At 39.5% G+C, this 25,016-nt stretch overlaps 1 protein-coding gene across 3 annotated transcripts; it reads left to right on the forward strand.

Annotated features, from left to right (window-relative positions):
* Window positions 1–1,174: 1,174 nt before the first annotated feature.
* On the forward strand, window positions 1,175–19,187 carry clcn5b (chloride channel, voltage-sensitive 5b). 3 transcript variants are annotated; one of them, XM_046851991.1, is made up of 13 exons: window positions 1,175–1,565; window positions 2,496–2,633; window positions 9,431–9,591; window positions 9,688–9,787; window positions 10,726–10,913; window positions 11,377–11,499; window positions 12,276–12,482; window positions 12,965–13,045; window positions 13,513–14,088; window positions 14,360–14,543; window positions 15,859–16,257; window positions 16,512–16,728; window positions 18,440–19,187. In XM_046851991.1, the coding sequence occupies exons 2-13, from the start codon at window positions 2,504–2,506 to the stop codon at window positions 18,528–18,530; spliced, it is 2,457 nt and encodes an 818-aa protein (XP_046707947.1). In that variant the 5' UTR covers window positions 1,175–1,565; window positions 2,496–2,503; the 3' UTR covers window positions 18,531–19,187. The 3 variants fall into 3 exon arrangements, with proteins under 3 accessions (XP_046707947.1, XP_046707948.1, XP_046707949.1); XM_046851992.1 differs by having other exon boundaries at window positions 2,499–2,633; XM_046851993.1 differs by having other exon boundaries at window positions 1,177–1,565; window positions 9,434–9,591.
* The last annotated feature ends 5,829 nt before the right edge of the window (window positions 19,188–25,016 follow it).

The following is a 25,016-nucleotide window of genomic DNA, read 5'->3' on the forward strand; positions in this document are numbered from 1 at the left end:
CACATGCCTCCTGCCTCTCAGTCAGTGCTCAGGGGTACTTCATCATGATTTCAAACCTGGGATTTTTTTTTAAGGGGGTGTGAAAAAGTGTTTGCCCCCTTCCTGTTTGTCACACTTTGATGTTTCAGTTCATCAAACTAATTTAAATATTAGTGAAAGATAACACAAGTGAACACATGTTTTTAATGAAGGTTTTAATTATTGAGGGAAAACACAATCTAAAACTACATGGCCCTGTGTGAAAAAGTGTTTGCCCCTAAGCCTAATAACGGGTTGGACCACCCTTAGCTTGTAATTCAGCCACATTGGAATTTGTTTTCCCTCAATAATAAAAACCTTCATTTAAGAACTGCATGTTGTGTTCACTTGTGTTATCTTTTACTAATATTTAATTTAGTTTAATGATCTGAAACATTAAAGTGTGACAAAAATGCAAAAAATAAGAAATCAGGACAACACTTTTTCACACCACTGTACGTTTCACACCTTGAAGTGTGTGATTTCTATTCAAACCCACTGAGGAATCAAATGCAGAAATCACCAGCTTTGTGTTAAAAGTTAAATTATAGGTTGTGTTGTTTTCCAGTAAACATGGTGATGTTGGTTTGAGCATTCACATGTCAATAGACTTCAACAAAGAAGGCCTGGGAAACTTTTCTGCAGCAGAGATGTATGCAAATAATGTATAAAACGCACACAAACACTATCATTGGTATATAAAATTATAAAAAATATAATAATAATGCTACTTTAACAGATTTAGTAAACAAATAGGAAAGTAAAGATAAAGAAAATTTTGACTTTTTTATTGATTATTGATTGATGCGTTTATTTGATCATTGATTTACGGCCAAATAACTACATTTTAATCTTATACACAATTATAGTTTACATCCTAGTTAATTTAGATTAACTGGATTAAAAGAATCCATCAAAAAAAAAAAAAAAATCAGCTCTTTAACACAGGACGCGTTTCAAATCTCACTCTAGGGTGCTCACTTGTGCAGTTATCTTACACTATTTTACCGTGTAGTCTACACTTTTTGTAGACAGCTAGTATGCGGATTGGGACGGAACACCAACTGAAATCCAAATGGCTTCCCTGTGTGCACTACATCGGGCTTCTGTACTCTACTATGAAGTGCACTCTGTTTTGGACAGAAGATGATTTTGGGACGCGGCCAGACTGCTGAAGCTGTCAGGAAGGAAGTTTTAGTGCGGTGCTACTTAGTCCTAGTTAGTGTGTGTCTATGTGTGTGTGTGTGTGTGTGTGTGTGTGTTACCTGCAGTGGGGCTGGATAACACGTGGGGCAGCGGTACTGCTGCTTCCGCTTGCCTGCTGAAGTGAAGGAAGCAGCAGAGATGAAAATGAGACACTTCCATATGTTTTCAGTGCGCTAGGGGAGGAACTGTCAACAGGGAAGAGGATTAGTGGCTCATCAGCGCGCGCGCACTCACACACACACACACACACACACACCACAGATCCGTATCACAGGACTATTTTTTTTTTTTTTACATTTTTATGTCTGTCTCAGTGATTGTGTGACTTCTCCAAAAAGAAGGTATGTACAAAAAAACCCTCTTTCTAATAGAAACTCCAGCTTCTTATTGTACAACGTTTATTCTCTGAAGTCATGATGGTTCCTCTGTTTCACTGCCCAACGTAACTTCATCCTCATGCCCTTTAAACGTGTAATAATCTGCCTCCAGGTAGAAGCGTCTACTATAATAAACCTCTGTTCAACTCTTCCAAGAAGTAACATCCACTCTGAACTGCATGTCTGTAAATCCACGCATGGCTTTCTTTTTTTTGGTCATCAGCAGATTAGATTGTTCAGATTCCTGAATTACGCACAAAGTCGTTTAACTGCCTGCTGCATGGAGTTCATGTTTCATCTCTACTGATCGTGATGCAGCAGCGCTTTAGTCATTTACTTTCACAACAAGCATCAAGCTTTAAGCACCTCCAGTCCACTGTTTGCTGGATTTTCGAGTTAATGCAATGATATGACTTGTGTTTTATTTATTTATTTATTTATTTATTTATTATGGACTGTTTTACAGAGGACCACACATCTGTTAATTCCAAAAAGTTTTTTTTATGCAACAGAATAATTTTTTTGGGTGTGTGAGTCAGTTCAGTGTGTGTACGAGGCTGGGGAAAAAAAAAAGTATATTCAGGACTGCTTGTAATGGTGGAACTAAAAGTGCATGACTTTATCACGTGTTTTAGTGCATTGCTATATAATATAAACTCCTACCTCACGTTTTTTGTTCACGTCTATGTACGTTTTGTAGAAATGTATATAACAAATAACATGGGCTTTTGCTTGTTTCCTTGGTTTATATAATGTAGATTGAGCACATTTCATTTCCGGTGGTCATTTAGATCTCGGAATCACCAAATTCTCCAACGCTCTGGACTTTGGAACACACTGTTTTAGGTTACACAGTGTTTATGTGGTTAATCATGTTTGTTTTTGGTGTGTAAGAAGAAAAGATGGAAACCAGTGGCTTTTACAATGACAACTACAGCAGTGGAAGCAGTGATGATGACCTGGTCGACCTCAGCGCCAACGCTCAGGATCTCCTTGAAGATCTGTCTTATGACGAGCAGGACCACAGCCAAGGTATGCAGCAGCAACTCTGACGATAGTAATGTGGTGGTGGTGTTTTTTTGCTATATTCTGAATATATAAACGTAGAAAAATGTTATCTGACTCTTCAGTGACTCGGGTATCATCAGGATCGGTACGGGATCGCTGAATGGAAATGGAATTGTCCGAGTTGGTCTTTTTCGGGTCTTCTGCTTTTTATTCTACACATACACCCAGAAATGTGCTTTTTTTGGACAATGGAGGTTGGAAAAGGAAAGATTGAATGTAAAATAAAACCGAATTAAATAAATAAATGGCGTTTGCTCACTTTAGAGTGCCAATAGTAAAACAATTCAGATTATTTCAGCAATCCTTGTGTTTAAAATGTGGTCATTTGTAATTCTCATACATGATGAATGTAAATTCCAGTTTCCGCATCTAAAAACTAGGTGAATTGTAACGTTGTATAGACGTTGTTTAGATGTTACTTTTATTGTAGCGTATGGATTTTCAAACTTGATATTCTTTCTCATGTAGTTGCTGATTCAGCATTTGCACGGGTTTCCATCTTTAAGAACTTACATTATGTACATTTTGGAATTGAAAGAAAAAAGTTAATAAGCACATGTTAGTGGTGCACTTGATATATAAACCCCTTTGTACATTTACACCAATGATAACATACATAGAGCTAAATACATAGCTATGTATTATCATTCTTATAATAAATGCGCGTATACTCCATGGTCATCTCATCGCATCTTTAAATCCATAAGATATCACTGATATCCAGTGTAGACCGTACGTTCTCTCTCCACAGTGCTGCTTCTTAGATACTGGTGACGTTTCGATGATGTCGAAACCCATTTCATTCGAGGATACGGAAGTCTCATTTCTTCTGCCTGCATGAAGCCAGGCACAGTTTTTCTTCCTCATTTCTCTTCTTTCTGTTTCTGACACTCACTTCCTACTCCTCTTTTAGGTCACTGCAGTGTTTCAGATGAGAACCTGTATTTGGATATTTTGCCCAGAAGCACTTAAAGACATTAAGGCAAAGTGTCTTGGCTGAGCTCAGATCACTGTGACCTCGTTCTTGCTCAATCAGGAGAAATGAACTCAGCTATTGTTTTTTTCTTTTATGTCTAGATAAAGAAGGAGAAAATAAGCAATGGGACGGATGAAGGTTTTTTTCCATTTGAGGTTGTGCTTTTTTACTGGAGGTGACGAGGTGGTATCTGGTGTTTGATGTGAACAATGGCTGAAGCTCTTGACCAGTGTCTGAATGATATTTATGCATTGAACCACTTGCCACATCATTGGCTTGTTTTTACTTAAAGTAGGTAGAGATTGAATATGATGCAGTCAAATCGCATTAATATTTAATAAAGCATACAAAAGAAATGTTTTTTTCTGAATTAGAGTTTTGCCAAAACGTCCATATTCTGTGTCTTCCACTCTCAGGATCAGAGCCCACAGATTTTCTTAACAAATGACACATTACAAAATGAAGACCTTATAATTTGCATAAAGGGTGTAGGATTGGCTAAGTGGAAGAATAGCCTTGAAAATTGTGGCTGCATTACTACTCGATAGCGGTTTAGAAATCTGAAGTCAAAACAATGAGGATATGATTGTCTGTTGATGTTTCCAGTTTTCTCAGTGTGATTATGGCAATTATGCGAATGAAGCAAAGAACAAAGGTCTCTAACACAATCTCACAGGGTGCTGGTGTATATGATTCTATTCATTAACCCACTAGCTGTAATACAGCAATGAAACATAACGATTATCTCTGGTCACTTCATATGTGTGTGTTTCGATTTCTGTATTTGGGTTCTCTCAGTGTTTTAGTATGTAGACTAGTATGTAGTGTTTGCTTTCTTTCTCTCTCTCTCTCTCTCTCTCTCTCTCTCTCTCTCTCTCTCTCTCTCTTGTGCTCTCTCTCATTTTTCGCTTTCTCTCTCTCTCTCTTGTGCTTGCTTTCTTTCTCTCTCTCTCTCTCTCTCTCTCTCTCTCTCTCTCTCTCTCTCTCTCGAATATCTCGCCAGTTCTGAGCAGAAACCCCTGACACAACACTGACTTCGATTTCCTAATGTGTGATTAAACCTTGTTTTATTTTCTCCCGGATTCGAAAATCAATACACAAGATATTATACTCACTGTATCCTTAGTGTGCTCTGACATTCACATATTGCCTAATATGACATGTGACAATATCGAGGTAGTTAAACATGCTGCACTCCAGCGATCAGGAATGTTTCCTTCCTTCAGTACTTTGAGTTCCAGGAAAAACAGTCTGACTTGTATTCCGGTTGCAACACAGCACTTACAAGGGTTCATGCAGGGAGTTTCATATACACTGTTTTCTCCCACCATTCCTGGTCCCCAAAAGACTGATCCCATCAGCATCACAGGCCAGTCGAGGTCAAAGTTCACTGATGCGGTTTCTGATGTAGTCTCAGTAGGGAAGCTGTTAACCATTCCGAGAGGTTTCCCATGCTCCTCGAGTTGTCTGGGTATTTTGGGAGATTACACAAGAACCCTAGCCCTAGAGGAAGCAGATGACCGAGTCAGCATGTTCACAGTGAATGTGCTTTTCTAAGCGCTCTGTCTGTTAGTGTACAGTTGTTTTCTGACCATCTTGTCTACACAACTCAACTGTCTGCAACAGTTTATGTTTTGTGGTCAACTCTTTATTCTTTAGCCAACTTCTTTGGCAGACATGTATAAATGTCTTTGCTTGTTGCTAAACTCCACACTTGGTGTAATGTTTACTCCAAAATAAAGGCTTTGGCCAAAATCTGGGTTGTTATCATAGTGCTGATGCCAATCTTTAATCTTTTGCTGAGATTCACAACAAAACATATTCCATATCATAATATTATGGCGTAATAAATTGATATTTTTATGAAAAATTTATAAAATCCGCAGTTTATAATGAGGGGAAGGAGGGAAATTAAAACAATTGTTAATTTAAGAGTTAAAATCTTGTTATAGTGTATTTGTACTTTATAGGCCTTTGTGGTTGTGTAGTGACCGCTACCTTTCCCACTTGTGCATGTGGCTTGTGGCCAGTCTGGTCTTACTATAGTTGACAAACTCTGTACCTTTTTCTCATCAGAAGGTGGAAAAACATTTAAATAGATTTTAATACTGTATTCAAATTCACAAGCTCACTTTCCAAAGTGTTGAATAGGAATAACTGTATATTTTACTGTAAAGCATAAGATTTCGAAAATACACCTGATAATTTTTCAGGCTCTGATTTTGCACTCAAATGACATTCGAATGCTTACCTGGTAGGGTCTCAAGATTCTTAATAAAATTGTACTCATGATTTCTTTTTCAGTATCAGATCACAATTCTCATTTATTTCCCTAAGCAGTTTTTGTTATTAAATGAATGCATTACTGTAGCAGAACATGGAATCTGCATTGTCTTAGCAGCTTTTTGATAATAATGGTGTCTAATGAAAATACTAATTAGATGGTTTAGACATGTGCAGAGGAGAGACATGGGGTATATTGGTAGGAGAATGCTGAGGAAGGAGGAAAAGAGTAAGACCAAGGAGGGGGTTTATGGATGTGGTGATGGAAGACATGCAGGTAGTTGGGTTGAAAGAGGGAGATGTAGATAACAAAGGGGTATTGAGACAGAAGATCCGCTGTGGCTCCCCCTAACGGGAGAAGCCGAAAGAAGAATGTAAATACTAATTAGTATTCACATTAATCAGTAAAACTGCATTAATCAGTAAACTGCATTAATCAGTAAAACTGCAATCATGTGCAGTGCGTGTTTTAAGATTAATTAGAAACCAGCGATAGCTAAATGACACTAATCCACTTAGGTGAGAAAATTGTTTGTTCAGCATGATTCATTCATTCATTTTATACATTTAGTCATCATTTGTTTTGGCAATTTAATGTTTAGTTCATAATATTAAAGCATTTAATCATTCGTATTCCTTTGCATGTTCCTTCCAAAATCTCTGGCGTTGTTTTTCCCCTTCTCTTTTGTAAATCCGCTGTGCTTCATTCGTGCACCTGCGGACATGTGATACATCTATGGTCATTGGTTATAATGAATAAGTGGAACATTGTAGTTTTAGACAAGGGTTATGTTAATGCTGGCATGAAATCCCATTATAATGAGAAATTAATCAAGATAGTGATCTAGTGATTTGAATACAAATAAAATGTCCACCACCTGAGGATACTCAGTGAAGTGTATGATGAGGGTAATATATGTGAAAATCCTACTAGCCTACTTCAGACGTTAAAACTGCATTACACTAAACAGTACTACAGATGTGCATACTGTGAATTAACTTCAGGCTCTCACAATTAACTTGATTGCAAAGGGCCAAGATTAAAGTAGAATCCATTATAAATAATTGCACAGCCATTTCAAGCAAGCTGGGTTTTTTCTTTTACAAAGATGTGGTATTAAGCTCTGCATTCCTCAGAGGGCATACATGCAGAACAGGAACATCTAGAATTACAAGAGTGATTGTGTGAAGATCTACTGATCCTTTAAATACAAAAAAAATATTCTTATTCTGGACACAGTTCTGTATCTAGTGTTTCAGTTAATAATCAGTATCTAATAATCTAATAATAATCTAATAATAATTAGCTGTATTCAGTGTTTCAGTTAATTATCTGTATCTAGTGTTTCAGTTGATAATCAGTATCTAATAATCTAATAATAATTATCTGTATCCAGTGCTACAGTTAATAATCTGTATCTACTGTTTCAGTTAATAATCTGTATCTAGTGTTTCAGTTAATAATCTGTATCTAGTGTTTCAGTTAATAATCTGTATCTAGTGCTACAGTTAACAATCTGTAATCTAATGCTTCAATTGATAATCTGTAATCTAGTGCTTCAGTTGATAATCTGTAATCTAGTGCTTAATGTTAATAATCTGTATCTAGTGCTTCAGTTGCGATAATAGTGCAATAATCTGTATCTAGTGCTTCAGTTAATAATCTGTATCTAGTGCTTCAGTTAACAATCTGTAATCTAGTGCTTCAATTGATAATCTGTAATCTAGTGCTTCAGTTGATAATCTGTAATCTAGTGCTTAAAGTTAATAATCTGTATCTAGTGCTTCAGTTGCGATAATAGTGCAATAATCTGTATCTAGTGCTTCAGTTAATAATCTGTAATCTAGTGCTTCAGTTAACAATCTGTAATCTAGTGCTTCAGTTGATAATCTGTAATCTAGTGCTTAAAGTTAATAATCTGTATCTAGTGCTTCAGTTGCGATAATAGTGCAATAATCTGTATCTAGTGCTTCAGTTAATAATCTGTAATCTAGTGCTTCAGTTAATAATCTGCAATATAGTGCTTCAGTTAATAATCTGTAATCTAGTGCTTCAGTTAATAATCTGTAATCTAGTGCTTCAGATAATAATCTGTAATCTAGTGCTTCAGTTAATAATCTGTAATCTACTGCTTCAGTTAATAATTTGCAATATGGTGCTTCAGTTAATAATCTGTAATCTAGTGCTTCACACAGAAAGCACTGGGCCTTAAACTCTTCCTGATAGTAGTATATTATTTGCTGTCACTTTGAGTTGCCATTTTGTAAATATTTGCTGAAAAGTCTTAATGTAACACTGTAATGTAAAAGGATCACAATTAACTGCTACGTTTCATATTTTAAGCACAGCACTTGTGTAAAACCGTATTAATTTCAATAGTTTTAATACATTTAAATATTTGAATTAAATTATTATGAATGCATTTTTAGACAAAATGTAACATAATAAATTTGATACTGAACCCAGGCTTTTCATAAACCTATATTTAAATGGCTTCTGTGATTAAAATAGTTTTTAAATGGCCTTCTTAATAAAGAGTACATTATATACACAAAAAGTATTGCAACACTTACGTCCTTCTTCCCCTATCTGTTAAAGTCACAAAGTTGAAGCCACACACTTGTGTCTTTGGATCAAGTGTCATTTCACTTTACTTGAATTAGGAGACCCAAACCTGCTCCAGCACAACAATGCCCCTGTGCACAAAGCAAACTCCATGAAGATATGCTTTACACAAGTTGGAGTGGAAGATCTTGAATGACCTGCTATAAAGCTCTGTCTGATTGCACCTCAGACCTCCTCACCCTTCATCATCTCTGACTTGATTACCTGACCACAACTACCCACTACAATATAGTAGAACATCTTCCCAGAAGAGTGGAGGTTATTGGAACTGCAGATGGGCACATCATTGTGAAAAGAGGATGTTCAAAAAGCACAGATGAATTTTCTGGTTAGGTGTCAAAATTGTCCAAATGCATGTTGGTTTGTGTTGTATGACTTTTTTTTTTAATGAAATGTCTTCGGGAACTGAAATAATGTTAAAAGGCATTCAGAATGAGTCTATGCTGGAGATTTATACAGATATTGAAGTGCAGGTGATTATCAGGATGAATATTTTTAGCCTGGGTTATTTAACATATCGCTTTCACAGCCATGTAGTCATTCGCCTGTCCCTTACAGAGCCTGTTCTACTTGTTTGACTGAAGGTTTTAAAGCCTTTAGTCATAAAGCTTGTCTGTACCTTTTGTTTAATTCTTCAAGACCACGTGTGCTTTATTTGTTTCAGTGTATTATGTGATGACGAATAAGATTGCAACCTTGAAAGCCTGATCGGTTTTTAAGCCATGACTTTCTGACAACTGTGTGTTCAAGCTGATGATCTTTTCTATTCAGTCTTGATTTTGTTTCCATTGTTATGACAACAGTGTTATGACCGTCTTCAGTAGTCAATTGTCGTGCTGCAGTACTGTAACATTTTCATAAACATTGTGTATTAAGCAGAAGCATCACTGTTTTCTCCTGGAGGCCGAGGACAGAACGGCACGGCTAAGCTGCTGGATCTGTTAGACGACGGGTTGCACAGGGTGGGGACCTATGATGACTTTAACACAATCGACTGGGTGAGGGAGAAATCCAAGGACCGAGACCGTCACAGAGAGGTGAAGCTGCAGGACACAACCTGAACAAGCGGAGTTGCAAAGTATTCAAGTGGTCCATAACAAACCCTCTGTTTCTCTCTCCGTTTCTTGTCTCAGATCAACAATAAGAAGAGGCAGTCAGTACTTGATCTTCTCTTGAGTTTGAGTGATGCTTTTTCTGGCTGGCTGCTTATGCTCCTTATCGGCCTCATGTCTGGTTAGTGGTCTAGTGGTTACTTGTTTTAGTTGGTCTAAATAGAATATGCTCGTGTGGCTGATACTATTTATATAAAATCCTGATATCCTCTGTTTCAGTATTTTTCACCACTCAGTTACTTCAGTCTACTCGCTCCTACACAAGTACTGAAAATATACAGATGTCAATCAAATTCAAAAGAGGGGAAAATAATAAAAGTGATGTTGATTAGTGGATATGAAGACAAGAAGAAGTTTGTTATACATATTAACAAAAAGATCTAATAAACAAGACGTTAAAATAATGTTCGGCGATGAATTTCAGGTAAAAAATGATTGAAGAGACACAAAATGAATTTGAAAAACAGAACACGGATATAAATATGCTTTACAAAACAGCCACAAGTAGATATATGCTTTTTTGTTTTTCATATATTTGGTTTTAGTATGTTTAAGATCTCAGTGCTGGACAGTAGTAGCCAGTAACAGATGATCGTGTGCTGATGTCCACATAATAAATAGTGCTATAATAATTTGTGTCGTGTGTTTACGAGATTCATGTCATGCCAGTTAACATTTCCTCTGTTTTCAGAAAATACAATCAAATCTGATCTGATACTAAACTGATTTTAAAGCCAGTGTTGGCAATGATAATAATACACTATCAGATAAATGAATTTCATAATGAATTACATCATTTTTACCTCATGATTGATCAGGATAGCAGTCGTTGGTATAATATTTACATTACAGCAAGGAGATTTATTGCAGTTTACATGACAGAAAATGTCGAATCAGTTGTTTTTTAAGTATATTGAATTTTTTGATGGTCATTAGTGGAGTTTTATTTACAGCTAAGTGGCCTAGTCATATCTGCTTATTGCAATACTTCACTGATTATGCTACTAATTCTTCGCTTGCTCATCTTTCATCTCTTTCTCTCTTACTTTTTCTCTGCAGGGGCATTAGCTGGAGGTATAGACATTGCAGCTCACTGGCTAACAGACCTAAAAGAGGGTGTGTGTCTGAACGGCTTCTGGTTCAACCACGAACACTGCTGCTGGAACTCTAAAGAGACCACTTTCCAAGAGAGAGACAAATGTCCAAACTGGAAGAGCTGGGCCGAGCTCACGGTGGGAGTCAACGAGGTGGGTGCTGATTTCATTCACACACACACACACACACACACACACACACACACACACACACACACACACACACACACACACACTCTGGTTTCGCTTTGTTCATTTTAGAAGCGTGGTGGTCGTCACTCCCTCTAGTGGTGTAAAGTTCAAAACCACAGCAGGAAACAAATGAAACTAGAGAAGTGAAAGCAGTGTTTTACATGCTTGTCTTGTACATTAGCTCTTGAACTCATACTGCACTATGGATTAACATATCTGATGATCCAATGGCTGGATATAATCCATCATTTAAGTGTTATTAAAAATAGTCATATATGTAAATTCTTTTGTATATTAAATGTTTTTGTACATTGTTTGCTTTATCCAATAATATATTGGAATTGCCTGAATGTTTTGAAGGGTTTCTATGATTGTGCATATAGCAACAAGTAAGAGATGGTGCTGTTCCGTGTGTGCACACTAGGGGGCGAGTGCCTATGTTGTGAATTATCTACTGTATGTGACCTGGGCTCTGCTCTTCGCCTACCTTGCTGTGGTTCTCGTCAGGGCCTTCGCCCCGTATGCCTGCGGCTCGGGAATCCCTGAGGTAAGATGCCTATGTGTCTGATTGTCTCGCTCTCCGATGCTTTCTGCTCTTCTCTCTCTCTCTCTCTCTCTCTCTCTCTCTCTCTCTCTCTCTCTCTCTCTCTCTCTCTCTCTCTCTTTTTATTTTTTTTCTATCTCTGTATTTGCCATTATTATTATTATTATTAATGCTTAATTAGCCCTAATGCCCTCAAAACGGTTAAATGCTCTGTGTGTGTGTCTGTATGTTGTTAAAAAGAGCTCCACCCATTGTGTCAAACAGCTGTGACTTGTTTCAGCAGTATGAAAAGAAACATCTCTAGTGCGTGGCTTTTTCATAATAATTTTTTTTATTTCCTCCAAATCTTTACATTAAGAAAACAGGCAAACCGTTTACAGACGTTAAAGACACACACGGGGGAAAAAATCATTTTGTGTATCAAAGTCCCAAACTGTCACGTCATGAGCAAAAAAAGTGATAAAACAAACCAGACGTCTTTAAGATTTATGGAATCTCTCCTCCTTAGTTGAAATTGGAAAGCTCAGAGTGACCCGTTTCCTCAAAAGGATTTTTCAGCGCTTTGTTCGGGCCAAGAGCACGATGCTGTCACGCGAATGATGATCCAAAAAATCTAGGTCCTCCAAGTTAGAGTTCATCCTGAGTGGATTAATGTATTAGAGGTTGTTGATGATCATACATTTCCCAAGACACTTATTCATTATTCTCTGCGGTGTCGAGTGTTTCTCTGTCGGAGTGGAAAAACAGCTTGGTGTTAAACCCTTCTCTCTCACTTTCAGATAAAGACCATCCTAAGTGGCTTTATAATCCGGGGCTACTTAGGAAAGTGGACTCTAGTGATAAAGACGATCACTCTGGTGCTGGCAGTGTCTTCAGGCCTCAGCCTGGGGAAAGAAGGTCCTCTGGTGCATGTGGCCTGCTGCTGCGGAAACATCTTCTGCCATCTTTTCACCAAGTACCGCAAGAACGAGGCCAAGAGGAGGGAGGTAGGAGACACGGGGAGACCGGGGAGAGGAAAACGAAGAGGAGTGATGGAAAGATAAGGAAGAAAGTGTGGGAGATTGAAGTAACAGACAACAAGATAAGGAGAAAGTGGATGGGGAGAGACTGGGGAATGGATTAGGAGGACTCTTTGTGTCTCAAGCCAAGAAACAGTAATATAATATAAAGAGATTTGCTCCAGACACGGCGGTAGGAGAACACGGGGGCACAATGTTAATGGATCTAGACAGATTAGTGAGCAGGCAGAGAGCTATGCTCTGCTGCAGAAATTAGCTCCATTTACACTGGAATGTGGAGTGAGAAATCATCATTTTTTTGAACGTCCGTGTTCTAATTTTTAAAAATGTTAATTGACCTGTAGGTGCGATGATACATCAGGGGTAATTATCTGTTTTTGTATGTGCTTACGAATGCCAATGTGTACGTTTGTGTGCACGTTCAAAATGTTTCTGTCGGATTTCCTCAGGTCTTGTCAGCAGCCTCCGCTGTGGGCGTGTCTGTGGCGTTTGGAGCTCCTATAGGAGGAGTGCTGTTCAGCTTGGAAGAGGTCTGAATATTAACACAACGAATATTTTTTAAAGTAATAAAGAGAAATACAGAATCGTCTTTTTGTAGCTATTCACTAATGTTGTAGTAGAAAGTTCCAGTAAGTTTTGCATTTGATCCATAATAAAAAAACTACAGAAATTCAGATGACCATTACACAACACTTTTTTTTTTTTTTTTCTTCGTTCTGCAAACTTTTTTTGCGCCGCTATTGACGCATGAATGGGATCATTATTTTGTTGGCAAAGACAACCAGGTTTTGGGCTGAACTATCCTGGCAGAATCTCATCTGTCTACATAAAATCTGTCGACACACAAGCTATAAAATAACCGCACAGTCTCGATGAGTCTCCATCATCTTCACCATTAGGGTGTGACTAATTCTGGACTGCAGAATACCCTGACTCAATATTTACATCTTATTGCAAGCATGTTCTTACTGTTTCCTGCTATATTTCTGTCCCCCAGGTCAGCTACTACTTCCCCTTAAAGACACTGTGGCGTTCATTCTTCGCAGCCCTGGTCGCCGCCTTCACCCTACGCTCCATCAATCCCTTTGGCAACAGCCAACTCGTCCTGTTCTACGTGGAATTCCACACCCCATGGCACCTGATGGAGCTCTTCCCTTTTGTTTTGCTTGGTATTTTTGGCGGCCTGTGGGGGGCGTTTTTCATCCGTGCCAACATGGCCTGGTGTAGACGTCGGAAGAACACGCGTCTGGGCCACTACCCCGTGTTGGAGGTAGTGCTGGTAACTCTGGCTACGGCGCTGTTGGCCTTTCCGAACGACTTCACGCGCATGAGTGGGAGCCATCTCATCTCCGAGTTGTTTAACGACTGCAGTCTGCTGGACTCCTCCCAGCTGTGTGACTACACCTCCCAAGTGAAGGGTGGAGCAATTAATAATAACTTAAGTCACGGTGCGAATTACAGCAGCAGCCTGTATGACCGAGCAGCCGGGCCTGGAGTCTACACGGCTATCTGGCAGCTGGCGCTAGCGCTCCTCTTCAAGACGCTGATCACCGTGGTTACGTTTGGCATGAAGGTATTTGGTATTGGGCCGAATGTTTTCATAGCCACGTTTCTTTCACTGCATCTTTTTCTTCTTAACTTAAATTTTTTACTAAAAGCATAAGCAAGGTTAGAAAGCATTTTAGTGATGTATCCCCACGTATTGATTATTGTGCATATGATACTGTAGATATACGTATGATAGATAGCAGTATGTCATCAACACTATAGAATTAAATGACGAAATCAATAAATGACTCAGCTGAAGTTACATTTTCGATTTCCTTTACCCTTTTCTGTCATAGGTGCCCTCTGGTTTGTTTATTCCCAGCATGGCTGTAGGGGCGATAGCAGGCAGGCTGCTGGGCATCGGTATGGAGCAGCTGGCATTCTACCACCACGACTGGCCGATCTTCAAGGGTTGTTCATCCAGCACCAAATGCATTACGCCAGGCCTGTACGCCATGCTCGGGGCTGCAGCGTGTCTGGGTATGCCCAACAGCGGATCACAGATTCACCCCATTTCATCTGCTTTCCACTAACGGGAATGCGCCCGCTCATGCATTTAATTACAAGTGCTCGTTTTCATCCTTGCTGGTTGCTCATTGCTGCCCAGTTGTAATCAAATAAGTCCAGAGTACAAGTTTCATAGCTCATAAACCTTCACGCTAGCAGGCACATTTAACTTGTAAGCCATGCCGGAGACCCGGCTGCGTGACAGACGTTAAATGGAGGTCATTGAAGTATGAAAGCCCATCTGATGAGGAAAATGCCTGCTTGGCTGTTTGGCTTTATAAAATGGTCTGTTGTAGTTATGGTGTAACTGTAGCTCTTTGATGCGCAGCCCAAACTTCATTTTCAGCGCTGATCTTCCGTGACAGCGCAGGAACAAACATTACATACTTCACCGTGGGACTTCAGATCCGGTCGTTTAAAAAAAGGACAAAAATGCTGCCATGCTATATTACTTCACGTAGATTTACAGCAGTTTTTGCACCCATTCATCTTTTTCTCTCAGGCAATATGAATATAAAATTTTGGTCACTAAACCTGTTTATAAAGAGATGTTCAGAAATGATATGTGTAAAACCAACAGCTTTGGTGAAGCTTTGGTAATCATACAACTTTATATAATGTTATGATTCATTTAGTCATTCAAATCAAAATAAGCTATTTTTGGTGAGCCTGCACTCAGATTTAAATTCCTGATAATGACATGTTCAAACTTGGATGCTATCTTATGCTTTTGAAGAGCATCGACTTCAGAGTTTCAAGTTTTGCCCATTCTGAATTTTTCTACTTACCATGGTTGCAGAGAGTGGTTATGTGAGTTCAATCAATTTCTGAAATTGGCATCATATGGCACCGACAACCAGGCCATGGGTAAAGTCACTGTGATTACTGAGAACGCACACTCTATGTAAAATATTACTGAACTTTATTACAAAAACAAACAGCATTGAATCATGAAAATGTGCTAAAAGAAATATAAATATATTCACTAATAATTATATAATAAATAATAAACATAATATAACGCTCTCCGTGCAGCGCACAGTCCAATGTTTAAAAACAAACAGCACATGGTGTCAGTAATTTGCCTCTAGAGGCCGCCCTCATAATGACAGCAGGCCGGAAGCCGGAAAAACTATCGGTATGGATTTTTGCTGGTAGTCGGCTAAAACGATTAATCGTACGATCTACATTTTTCTGTATTGCTTTTCTTTGCCTTGATGATTCATATTCTCTTTAATCTTCCCTCATTTCTTACTCATCCTCGCTCTCTTTCCGTTTCCCCGTGCAGGTGGTGTAACTCGGATGACCGTGTCTCTTGTGGTCATCATGTTCGAGCTGACTGGAGGACTGGAGTACATTGTGCCCCTCATGGCAGCCACTATGACCAGTAAGTGGGTGGCAGATGCTCTGGGCAGAGAGGGCATCTACGAGGCACACATCCGGCTGAACGGCTACCCTTTCCTTGAGCCCAAGGATGAGTTTGAGCACAAGACCCTGGCCATGGATGTGATGCGTCCACGGCGCTCTGATCCTTCACTCTCTGTCCTCACGCAAAGTGGCATGAGTGTGGAGCAGGTGGAGGCTGTGATAGCTGACACATCATACAGTGGATTCCCCGTAGTTGTTTCCCAGGAGTCTCCAAGGCTGGTGGGGTTTGTGCTAAGGAGGGACCTGGTTATATCAATAGGTGAGATGGGTGAAAGTGTATGTGTGTGTCAGTGGATCTTCAAATACAACTGACATGCGAATATATTGTTATATAGTTGTTGAAGCTGCAGATTTGCTTGTGTGTTCCTTTAGGAGAAAGGTGCTATAGAAATATTCTTATTACTATGTACTTTTACAAAAAAAAAATCTCTGTATAGTAGCTTCATCATCAAGACTGTGCAGGGTTTCCTTCAAACTTATCTGGTTCTCCAATTTCTGCTTTCTCGTAACCAGATAGCGCACGCCTCTGCCAGGAGGGTATCGTGGGAGCATCGCAGGTCCTTTTCACTGAGCCTACTTTAACTCAGCCTCATGGTGGACCTCCTTCCCTCAATCTACGCAGCATCATGGATCTCAGTCCACTAGCTATCACTGACCAAACACCCATGGACATCACCGTGGACATCTTTCGCAAGCTCGGCCTACGCCAGTGCCTCGTCACACAGAACGGGTGTGTGTGTGTGTGTGTGTGTGTGTGTGTGTGTGTGTGTGTGTGTGTGTTGGTTACTCTTTTAATACAGTATTCCTTCAGCTATTGATTAAGTGAATTACCATGACATTCCTGTATTGGTTTTTTCGCAGTCAGCCATGTGTCATTGTGGCTAAATTAGTGAGAAATTTGTACACATTTGACATGAGAGAAGAATGGAAACATTATCTCAGCTATAACAAGCGTCATCACATCACCCAAATCGAATCAAAGCGACGTAACAGGAAAGTGCTCACCCTGTTATTTAGACTAAAAATCCACAGCCATCCGTGGCTGCATATGCAGATGCATATGACTGGATTCATATATCTCAAAGGAAGCACGTGATTGTCTTTTACACTTCCCATTTAGGGAGACCAAGAATTTAGGAGAAAATTGGGTCAAAACAAGAAGTCTGATCGCACAATAACAGACAAGAACCAGTAGCCAATCAGGAGAGAGTGTGTAAGCAAGTATGGGAGTCCAACATTATCAATCAAGGGAATGGATTTATATATTTTTTAATAAAATTTGTTAGAATTTCTTTGGTCCTTGTTAAAGAATTTTGTAATTGTAAATCATTATGTAATTGTAAAATTAGTTTAGCTGAAGAGAGACCAGTAGCTGGCAAGAGAGTAATAACTGAATTTTGTGCGCTGTGTATTTTGTACCTTTAACTCTAGTACATTTCATTTAGAATGTGTATATGGTATTTCACCATCCGAATCGGATTGTTTTCTCCACACCACATTTCAGCTCGATATCTCACTTGGCCTTGTTACTCTCTCTGTCCTGGAGGGAAAACCATACGTTCAGCCTGCGCAGCAGTCTGTCCTCAAGACCCCATGCTATGAGATTAAAGAGGAGCAACCCTTCATAGTAAAGTATGGTGTTTGGAACCCAGCCTTCAATCCTCTTTGACTGTGTAATGACTTGGCTCTCAGAGTTATTGGGGTCGTCAAGAAGAGTGCACACAGTCCACATTTATTAAATACTCTTCTGTATAGAGTGTGCAATGCCTGGGAGAATCAACTTTCCAAATTTTATATCCAGTGGCAAATCTATATATAAAAGCCACCACAGTCACATCTAGCACTTAAAAGACTGAAGAACCTTGTGATTAAATGTTCATATAATGTATATAAGGGAAATATGATATCCAAGTTATAATGAGTTGTGCAATCTTTTATTAGGAGTAAAATAAAGCCGCCTCTGTGGTTTTCTCGTATACAATCTATGCTATAGACTGTCACAATTGTATGCGTGTGTGTGTGTGTGTGTGTGCACACGCGCAAAAATGAAAGATGAGCAGTCTGTTTATCTTTCTCTCCCTCCCTGGAGTCAAACTTCTCGCCAGCAAATGGAAATGACATCTGTGAGCGATTGAGGGTTGACTAACTGTTTAATGCTCCACACACACACACACACACACACACACACACACACACACACACACACACGTATACACACACACACACACACGTACACACACGTACACACATGCATGTGGATTGCATATTCATATAATATGGTCATGTATACAAACACATTATGTCATGCCCTAACGAGGACCTCTTATACTTGTTTTCCATGATGTCCATAGAGCTGTCAGATTTAACTTTCCGCTACATTATGATCAAATAACTTTTATTGAATCTTTTTGTTTTTTTGGTCCTTTCTTCTTTCTTTATAGGCGTTTGTTGGGGATTATCACTAAGAAGGACATTCTGAAGCACATGGCCCAGATGACAAACAGAGACCCAGAGTCCATCCTTTTCAACTGAGAATCCCTTCTCCATCACTCGACAGGAGAGAAATTTAATCCCATTCCACATTGACACACTTCCCAGACTAGATTATCCCAATTACCTGCTGGGAAGTATGTGTGTACTATATGTATGTGGGAGATTTTTTTTGTGTATGTCTTGGAATGACCTGAGGCTTTGGCATAGTTGGAGGAACGGATTTGGGCGACATGCCTGGACAGGAAGTTCTATCTCCTAGATGATCTGACTTTACAGATTCCCCCGAAGCCGTCACACACTCCACTGATGACTACTGCACACCCACACCCACCACCACACACATGCACCACTGATCCACATCATCTTTGGAAGACTGTCACAAAAACATTCCTGTGAGCACTGTTTTTTTTTTTTTATCCTGCATATGTCATTCTTGGATTCGCTTTGAGGGAACCCATGGCATGTGAAGGACATTTAGGGAATCTCGCTGGGGAACATGCCTGAACATGCCCGGGTTAGACAATCACTGTGGGAAGAGGATGAGAGATGAGACGGGAGTGTATCATGTTAAAAAGTCACACACACTCAGTCTTGCTCACACTCAGCCAGCTTGTCAGACTCCTTGCACAGATAAAAGCCAAAGACAGTGTTGTGTTTGAGCTTTGTATAATTAAAGTGTTAATGTAAAGTTTCGCCGTTTGAATGCTAACGTGACTTTAATTTGAGTGGGTCAGAATGTTAAAGGGAATGTTTAATCCACTAACTTATATGCTTACATTATTGATCAATATCTCTTGAGGAGACACTCTTACCAGCCATCACTTTCCATAGTAGGTCACATTGCCTAAAATGCATTTACGTTGGGTTTTTCCCTCCGGAGTCAAGTTAGGAATTCCGAACCATTTTGCATTAAAATATACTGAAGAATGTATTCCAAATAAGTAGCCACAGAATTTCCTCAAAGTGTTTTTTGACCTGAAGGAGCACCAGTTTAGACACTGGTTGGACCTATGTGCTGTTCCAGCACAGGCCAGTAGAGGTCACTATCTCTCTCAATATCTCACACTGTGATTACTTAGTTTTTTGGCCAACTCTGCTTCTCTTCCATGGATTCTCAGATGCCCTTGTATCAGGGAGTCAATGTCACCGATTTACTCCAGAGAACTGAAGTTAAAGGGAGTTGAAGTTCGTCCCTTCTGCTCCGCTTGTCTTCCTGTTAAACGCCCCGAGCGCGATCGTCTAATCTAGGGCTTATCCCGGCTCCTCTGTTTTATCATTCTTGCATGCGTTATGACCCTGGACAACCTGGGCTGAGCATCATGTCTTTGCCTTCCCTCCTTTTGTTTTAGGGGATGTGACAATCCAATAATGACACAAGAACGGGGCTCCTCCTAACCTAAAGGGAAGCACAGGCGGAGTGCTGGAGAGCTCCCTGACATTTATTTACTCCCCATCCTTGGCACGCTCGCTTAACTTCTATTGTCCGTGCCTGTTTATCTACATTAGCACAATGTTAAAAGCATGTCAGTCCTTTTTAAAGTCTGAGGCCAGTTCTATTCTCTCTCTCTCTCTCTCTTTCTCTCTCTCCATTGCACTCGCTTTCTTTCCCTAATATTCCCGCGAGCAGGAGCGAGGGCGCGGAGGTCGGGGGAGCTATTGTTCATGCTCATGCTTGTCTGGGCTAGCGGTCGCCAGGATGTTCCCCGACGGCGTTTCCCTGCTGCCCGGCCCTCTTCCACTCTTAGAGAGCCAATTTCCGTACAACAACAGCCAATGCGGCGTTATTGTAATATAATGGAGGCGAGGAATGAACACGATCTCCACCTCCGCTGATTGAAAGCGAACGTTTTTTTTTTTTTTTGCGTGTGTGCATGCAAGGTGCGCAGGAACGAGGGATTAATCCTTTCTTCTCGAACCTCGTGAGAAAACAAGGCGAGTGCTGCTGGGAGAGGCTGAAGGAGAGGTTAATTAAACAGCATGGCCAGGTCACATTCACAAAGGTCCCTTTTTGTGGCATTGGAGTTATGAGGAGAGAGAGAGAGAGACCGAGAGAGAGTGAGCGAGAGAGAGAGGGAGAGAATGAGATTTGGCTTTGAGGCTTGCTCAGTGCTGCTGGGTTACTGTGTGTCCCAGCTCTCTTGTAATCCAACCCTTGATTGGCTTTAAGGGCTCAGTCCAGGGCTGAATGAAATGTCATCTAGAGCAGGACATGCCACAGACCAAACCCCCCCAAGCAGCTCGATCCCCTCCCCTTTCATTCTCTCCTTCTCTGTGTTCCTTATCTGCAGAAAAGCCGCACACCACCCTGTGAAAGAATGTTCGAGTTAGTGCTTTATCCAGCTGTGGTTATTAACCACCTGCCAAAAAAGAGCTTTTGTATAACAAATGTGCCATTCAAACCCAGGAAGACAAACAAGGGGGAAAAAAACAACATTGAGCTGGTTGTTATTTGCGAGGTGTTTGTTCTGAAACACTACTGTTTTTGGTCAGAGAGCAGCAGTGACAGGTGGAGGTTTTGGCGAACAAATTGTTGTAGCAAGCACAAAACTAAATTTTTTACTGTGTTTCATCCAAAACGCTGAAGATGCAGAATCTGGAGCAAAAAGGCGTGACTCCACCCTGCTGATGGATACACCTCTCAGAGTTACTGGACCATCAGTTGGTTTGTTTTATCCCTGTATACGGTTTAACACAACCTGCTTCCCATCGAAGTGCAAATACTGTTTCAGTTTAAAGCAGTGAGAACAAGTAGGATCATTCTGGGGAAATTGGACCAAAATGGCCTTGAAGGTCAATATAATGCATTCTTTAGGACCTGTGACTATTTCTTTTGTAAAATGCTGACTCAACACTGTGGAAATTGTAATCAGAAGTATAGTCTGTTGTGGGGGTTTTGTTTAGTTTTTTTTTTTTTTTTTGCAGAATTTTTTTTTTAATAAAGGTGAAGCATTTTGATTCGGGGCTGTGTTCTTTCTGGTATGTGAGGAATCAGGTATAGTTGGGGTTTTGTTTCAGTCAATCAAAAGCTTGTTTAAGAAATGAAATCATGTCTTTGTTCCAAAAACAAAACAAAAAATCCCCCCCAAACCAGTTCACTTCTGGCCAATCACAAATTGGCCCCATGTGCAAGTCTTGTGCAAGTCATGTGCAAAATCTGCATTATTTAAATAAAACTGCAGAGCACCTTGAATGACAGATCCAAATTCTGGCTACAGTCCAGAAATGTCTTTTCTTTTTTTCTTTTATGAGACATCGATCTATTATTTTCACTTGTTCATAAAGTAGCGCGGTGCTTTTGTCATCACGTGATAAAGGTGTCCTCTTTGAAAGAGTTGAGTTATGATTCCCAGGGGGAAATTCACAAACATGATAAACCACACACACACACACACACACACACACACACACACACACACACACACACACACACACACACAGAGGCTATTTTAACCCATAAATCGAACCCACTGTCAACCCACATTCTCTCTGTTCAGGTGCAGCTCTTCTCTTCATGTGGCTTTAGTAGCAGTGCGAGATGTACTGGCCTAAAGGCTAAATCCCTCATTCTGTCTGATTCTCACCATTCCAGGGTTTCACCTCAACGTGGCTTGGGTTTGTATTTAAAGGATCTTTTAGAATTCACTTACTGACAATCATATCAAGAGGTGTTTTATATAACTGAAATTCCTCACAGCACACAGTTCTTTATCATTGCTTACTTTTATCACAGACTAGTTTCAACACTTGGAACCCACAGAGGCATCATGATGTAATAGGAGTTTTTTTTCGGCAGTGTTTTTGAGAAATATCTTCATAACTAAAGTGCCTGTCGAAAGTTTAGAAAGACTTTTTATAGGTTTTAGGCGCGTGCATGTTCCTTTTGTTTCTATACTGTAAACTAGTTAAAAGGCAAAACACAAGAATTGGACAGTGAGTGACTGAAAGAATGTTCTGTGGACAGATGAGTCCAAATTGGACATATTTGGGCTTTAACAGAAGAACTTATGTAAGACGGAGAACAGGAGAGATGATGTTAGCAGACTGCCTCACACCTAGAGTCAAACACTGAGGTGAAAGCTTAATGGTTTGGGATTGTTTAGGAGAAGGAAATGTTGGAGACTTATTCTGGGTTAAAGGAAAACTGAACCAACATGTCCAGCATTCCATATTTCAACACCATCAATTTAATCTGTACTGCTGGACCAACTTCACCATACAACAATACAATGACTCAATGTCTACATCCAAGTTCTGTGAGTGTTGTTTAGAAAGCAGACGGTCGGTTTACGGTGTTATCTATTACTGGAATGATCTGCCCAGTCACTGCAATTAAATCCTACTGAACTGCTCTGGGATAAACTGGATCACAAGGCCAGAAAGAAATATCCAAGTGAAGAACAACTTGGGCAAGTTTTACTAAGACTCATGGCAAAGTATTTCATCAGAATGTTTGGAGAAATGAACTGTACAGATGCCAAGTGTGTGTAAAGCTGTTTTTTATGCTGAGGTAGGATTTTTCATTGAAAAGAAAGTTTAGAATCTGTACATGTATATATTTGTTTGATCTTCACTGCGTTAAATGACCTAGTTTGTTGCATATAAACAAAATGAACATGCATATGTCTCTCAAAAATAATAAAAGACTAGCTGTTTCTCACAGAAATCGCACTGTATAAGGGCTGACAGCACCCTTAACTAAATGACCTGAAGAGCGATTGTGAAATTGTTAACAGGTGGAAGAACTTGGGCTGGAGTTCTGTGTGCTTAAAGACTCCTGAGTAGGAGTTGTTGAATAGGGAGGACATGGGGAAGTGGTGGGTGTGGAAAATCACTAGAGAGAGAAAGAGATGAGAATTTTAAAGAGGGTAATTAAGAAAGATTCAGGTGTGGTCCTTTTCCCAAAGTATGATGTACACTATATGTTAAAAGGTTGTGGAGACATGATCTTCACACCGATAGATTTCTTTTGAAAGAACACAGTTCTCTAGAATGTATTTAAATGCTGTAAATTGAGATTTTAATTCCTCAGGCCCGATTCTGTTCCAGCATGACAATGCGCCTGTGTACAAAGTGAGCTCCATGAACATGCAGTTGTGGTCTGAAAAGCACCCTGACCTCAATCCCACTGAACACGTTTGGAATGAACTCTGCCTGACCTCACTAATCAGCACAAATCCCCTTGACCGGAAATCTAGTGGAAAGCCTTTCCTGGAGAGTGGAACTTAATATAAAAATGGAAAAGAATTCCAAGCACATGTACAGGTTTAATCGGTCAGGTGTCTACAAAGGTTTAGCAATATAGTGTACACTGTGTGTTTAATCACAAGGCTTATGCTATTTCTACCTGTTATTGCTGTCCTAAACATTTCTCTTTCATGAAATCTGTCTGCTTGGAACAATTCTTGGCAATTTTTTTCCCGTTTATGTGGACTGGGTTGAAAAGAATATGATACTTAATGCTGAAGAAATTTTAAGACTTGTATCTAGACGAAGCAAAATGTTGGTTTGTTGGCGGTCAGGTTACAGAGAAATCAGACAAGTCCTCCATCCTTGTCAATGTGGGGAAAACCTAATTTTATAGCCTTACTGCTGAGTGACACCGGAGACTCCGTCTGTCTTTCCAGAAGGCAATATAACAATAACAATTATACAATCTGTTTATGAAGCATATTCACCATACATGTCTGTGTTACTATAGAATCAATAGTAAATTTTATTTTTTCATGTTTTTGTACTTTACTGAAGTATTTCAGTTTGGGGAGACTTTTACTTTAATTTCACTACATTTCAAAGTCAAATTTCTTACCTTTTACTACAATGTTTAAAATCAGTTGTTCCTTTAAAATTTTTTGAGCGAATTAAAACGTAACTGGTCAAGTTGCATCGAGCCACCAATCAGTGTAGAGCGCACAATCGAACTTGTCTACTTATCACCAACATACAGTTTAGCATCAGTTCAATAGGCAGCAGAACATTTTGAGTGAAATGAATGATGTTAGTGGCTTTATTCGTGATTTTTTTCAAGTAGTTGAAAAGAATTTATTTAAAAAAATTAAAAACAAATTATTCTATTAATAGATCCTTCTGCTATAAGTAACATTGGAGTCTTTTTACATAAACTGTGTTGATTAGAGTCTTGTGACAAAAATGATAATAGGAACATTATAGCCATAATGAATAAAAGTATTTTGGACATTTGAAGGCAAATACTTTTTGTACTTTTACTTAAGTGAAAGTTTAAAGGGAGCACTTTTACTTTTACTGGAGTCATATTTGACCTAGCAATGATATCTCTACTTTTACTCAAGTACATGGTTTGTGTTCTTCATCCACCACTGAACATATCCAAAGACATCATGAATACTCATTGTGTTAAAGATGATGATCAGTCAGAGCTGCTGTTATACCACCTTTAACTGGGAACAGCCTTGTGGTATAAATATAATTCAGAAATAAGATGTATAATTAAGATCTGGAACAGGCTTTTGGAACACCATGATGGTTCAGAATTTTAACGTCTAATTT

This window comes from Silurus meridionalis, chromosome 6 (genome assembly GCF_014805685.1).
Source record: "Silurus meridionalis isolate SWU-2019-XX chromosome 6, ASM1480568v1, whole genome shotgun sequence".
In the NCBI taxonomy this organism is placed as follows: domain Eukaryota; kingdom Metazoa; phylum Chordata; class Actinopteri; order Siluriformes; family Siluridae; genus Silurus; species Silurus meridionalis.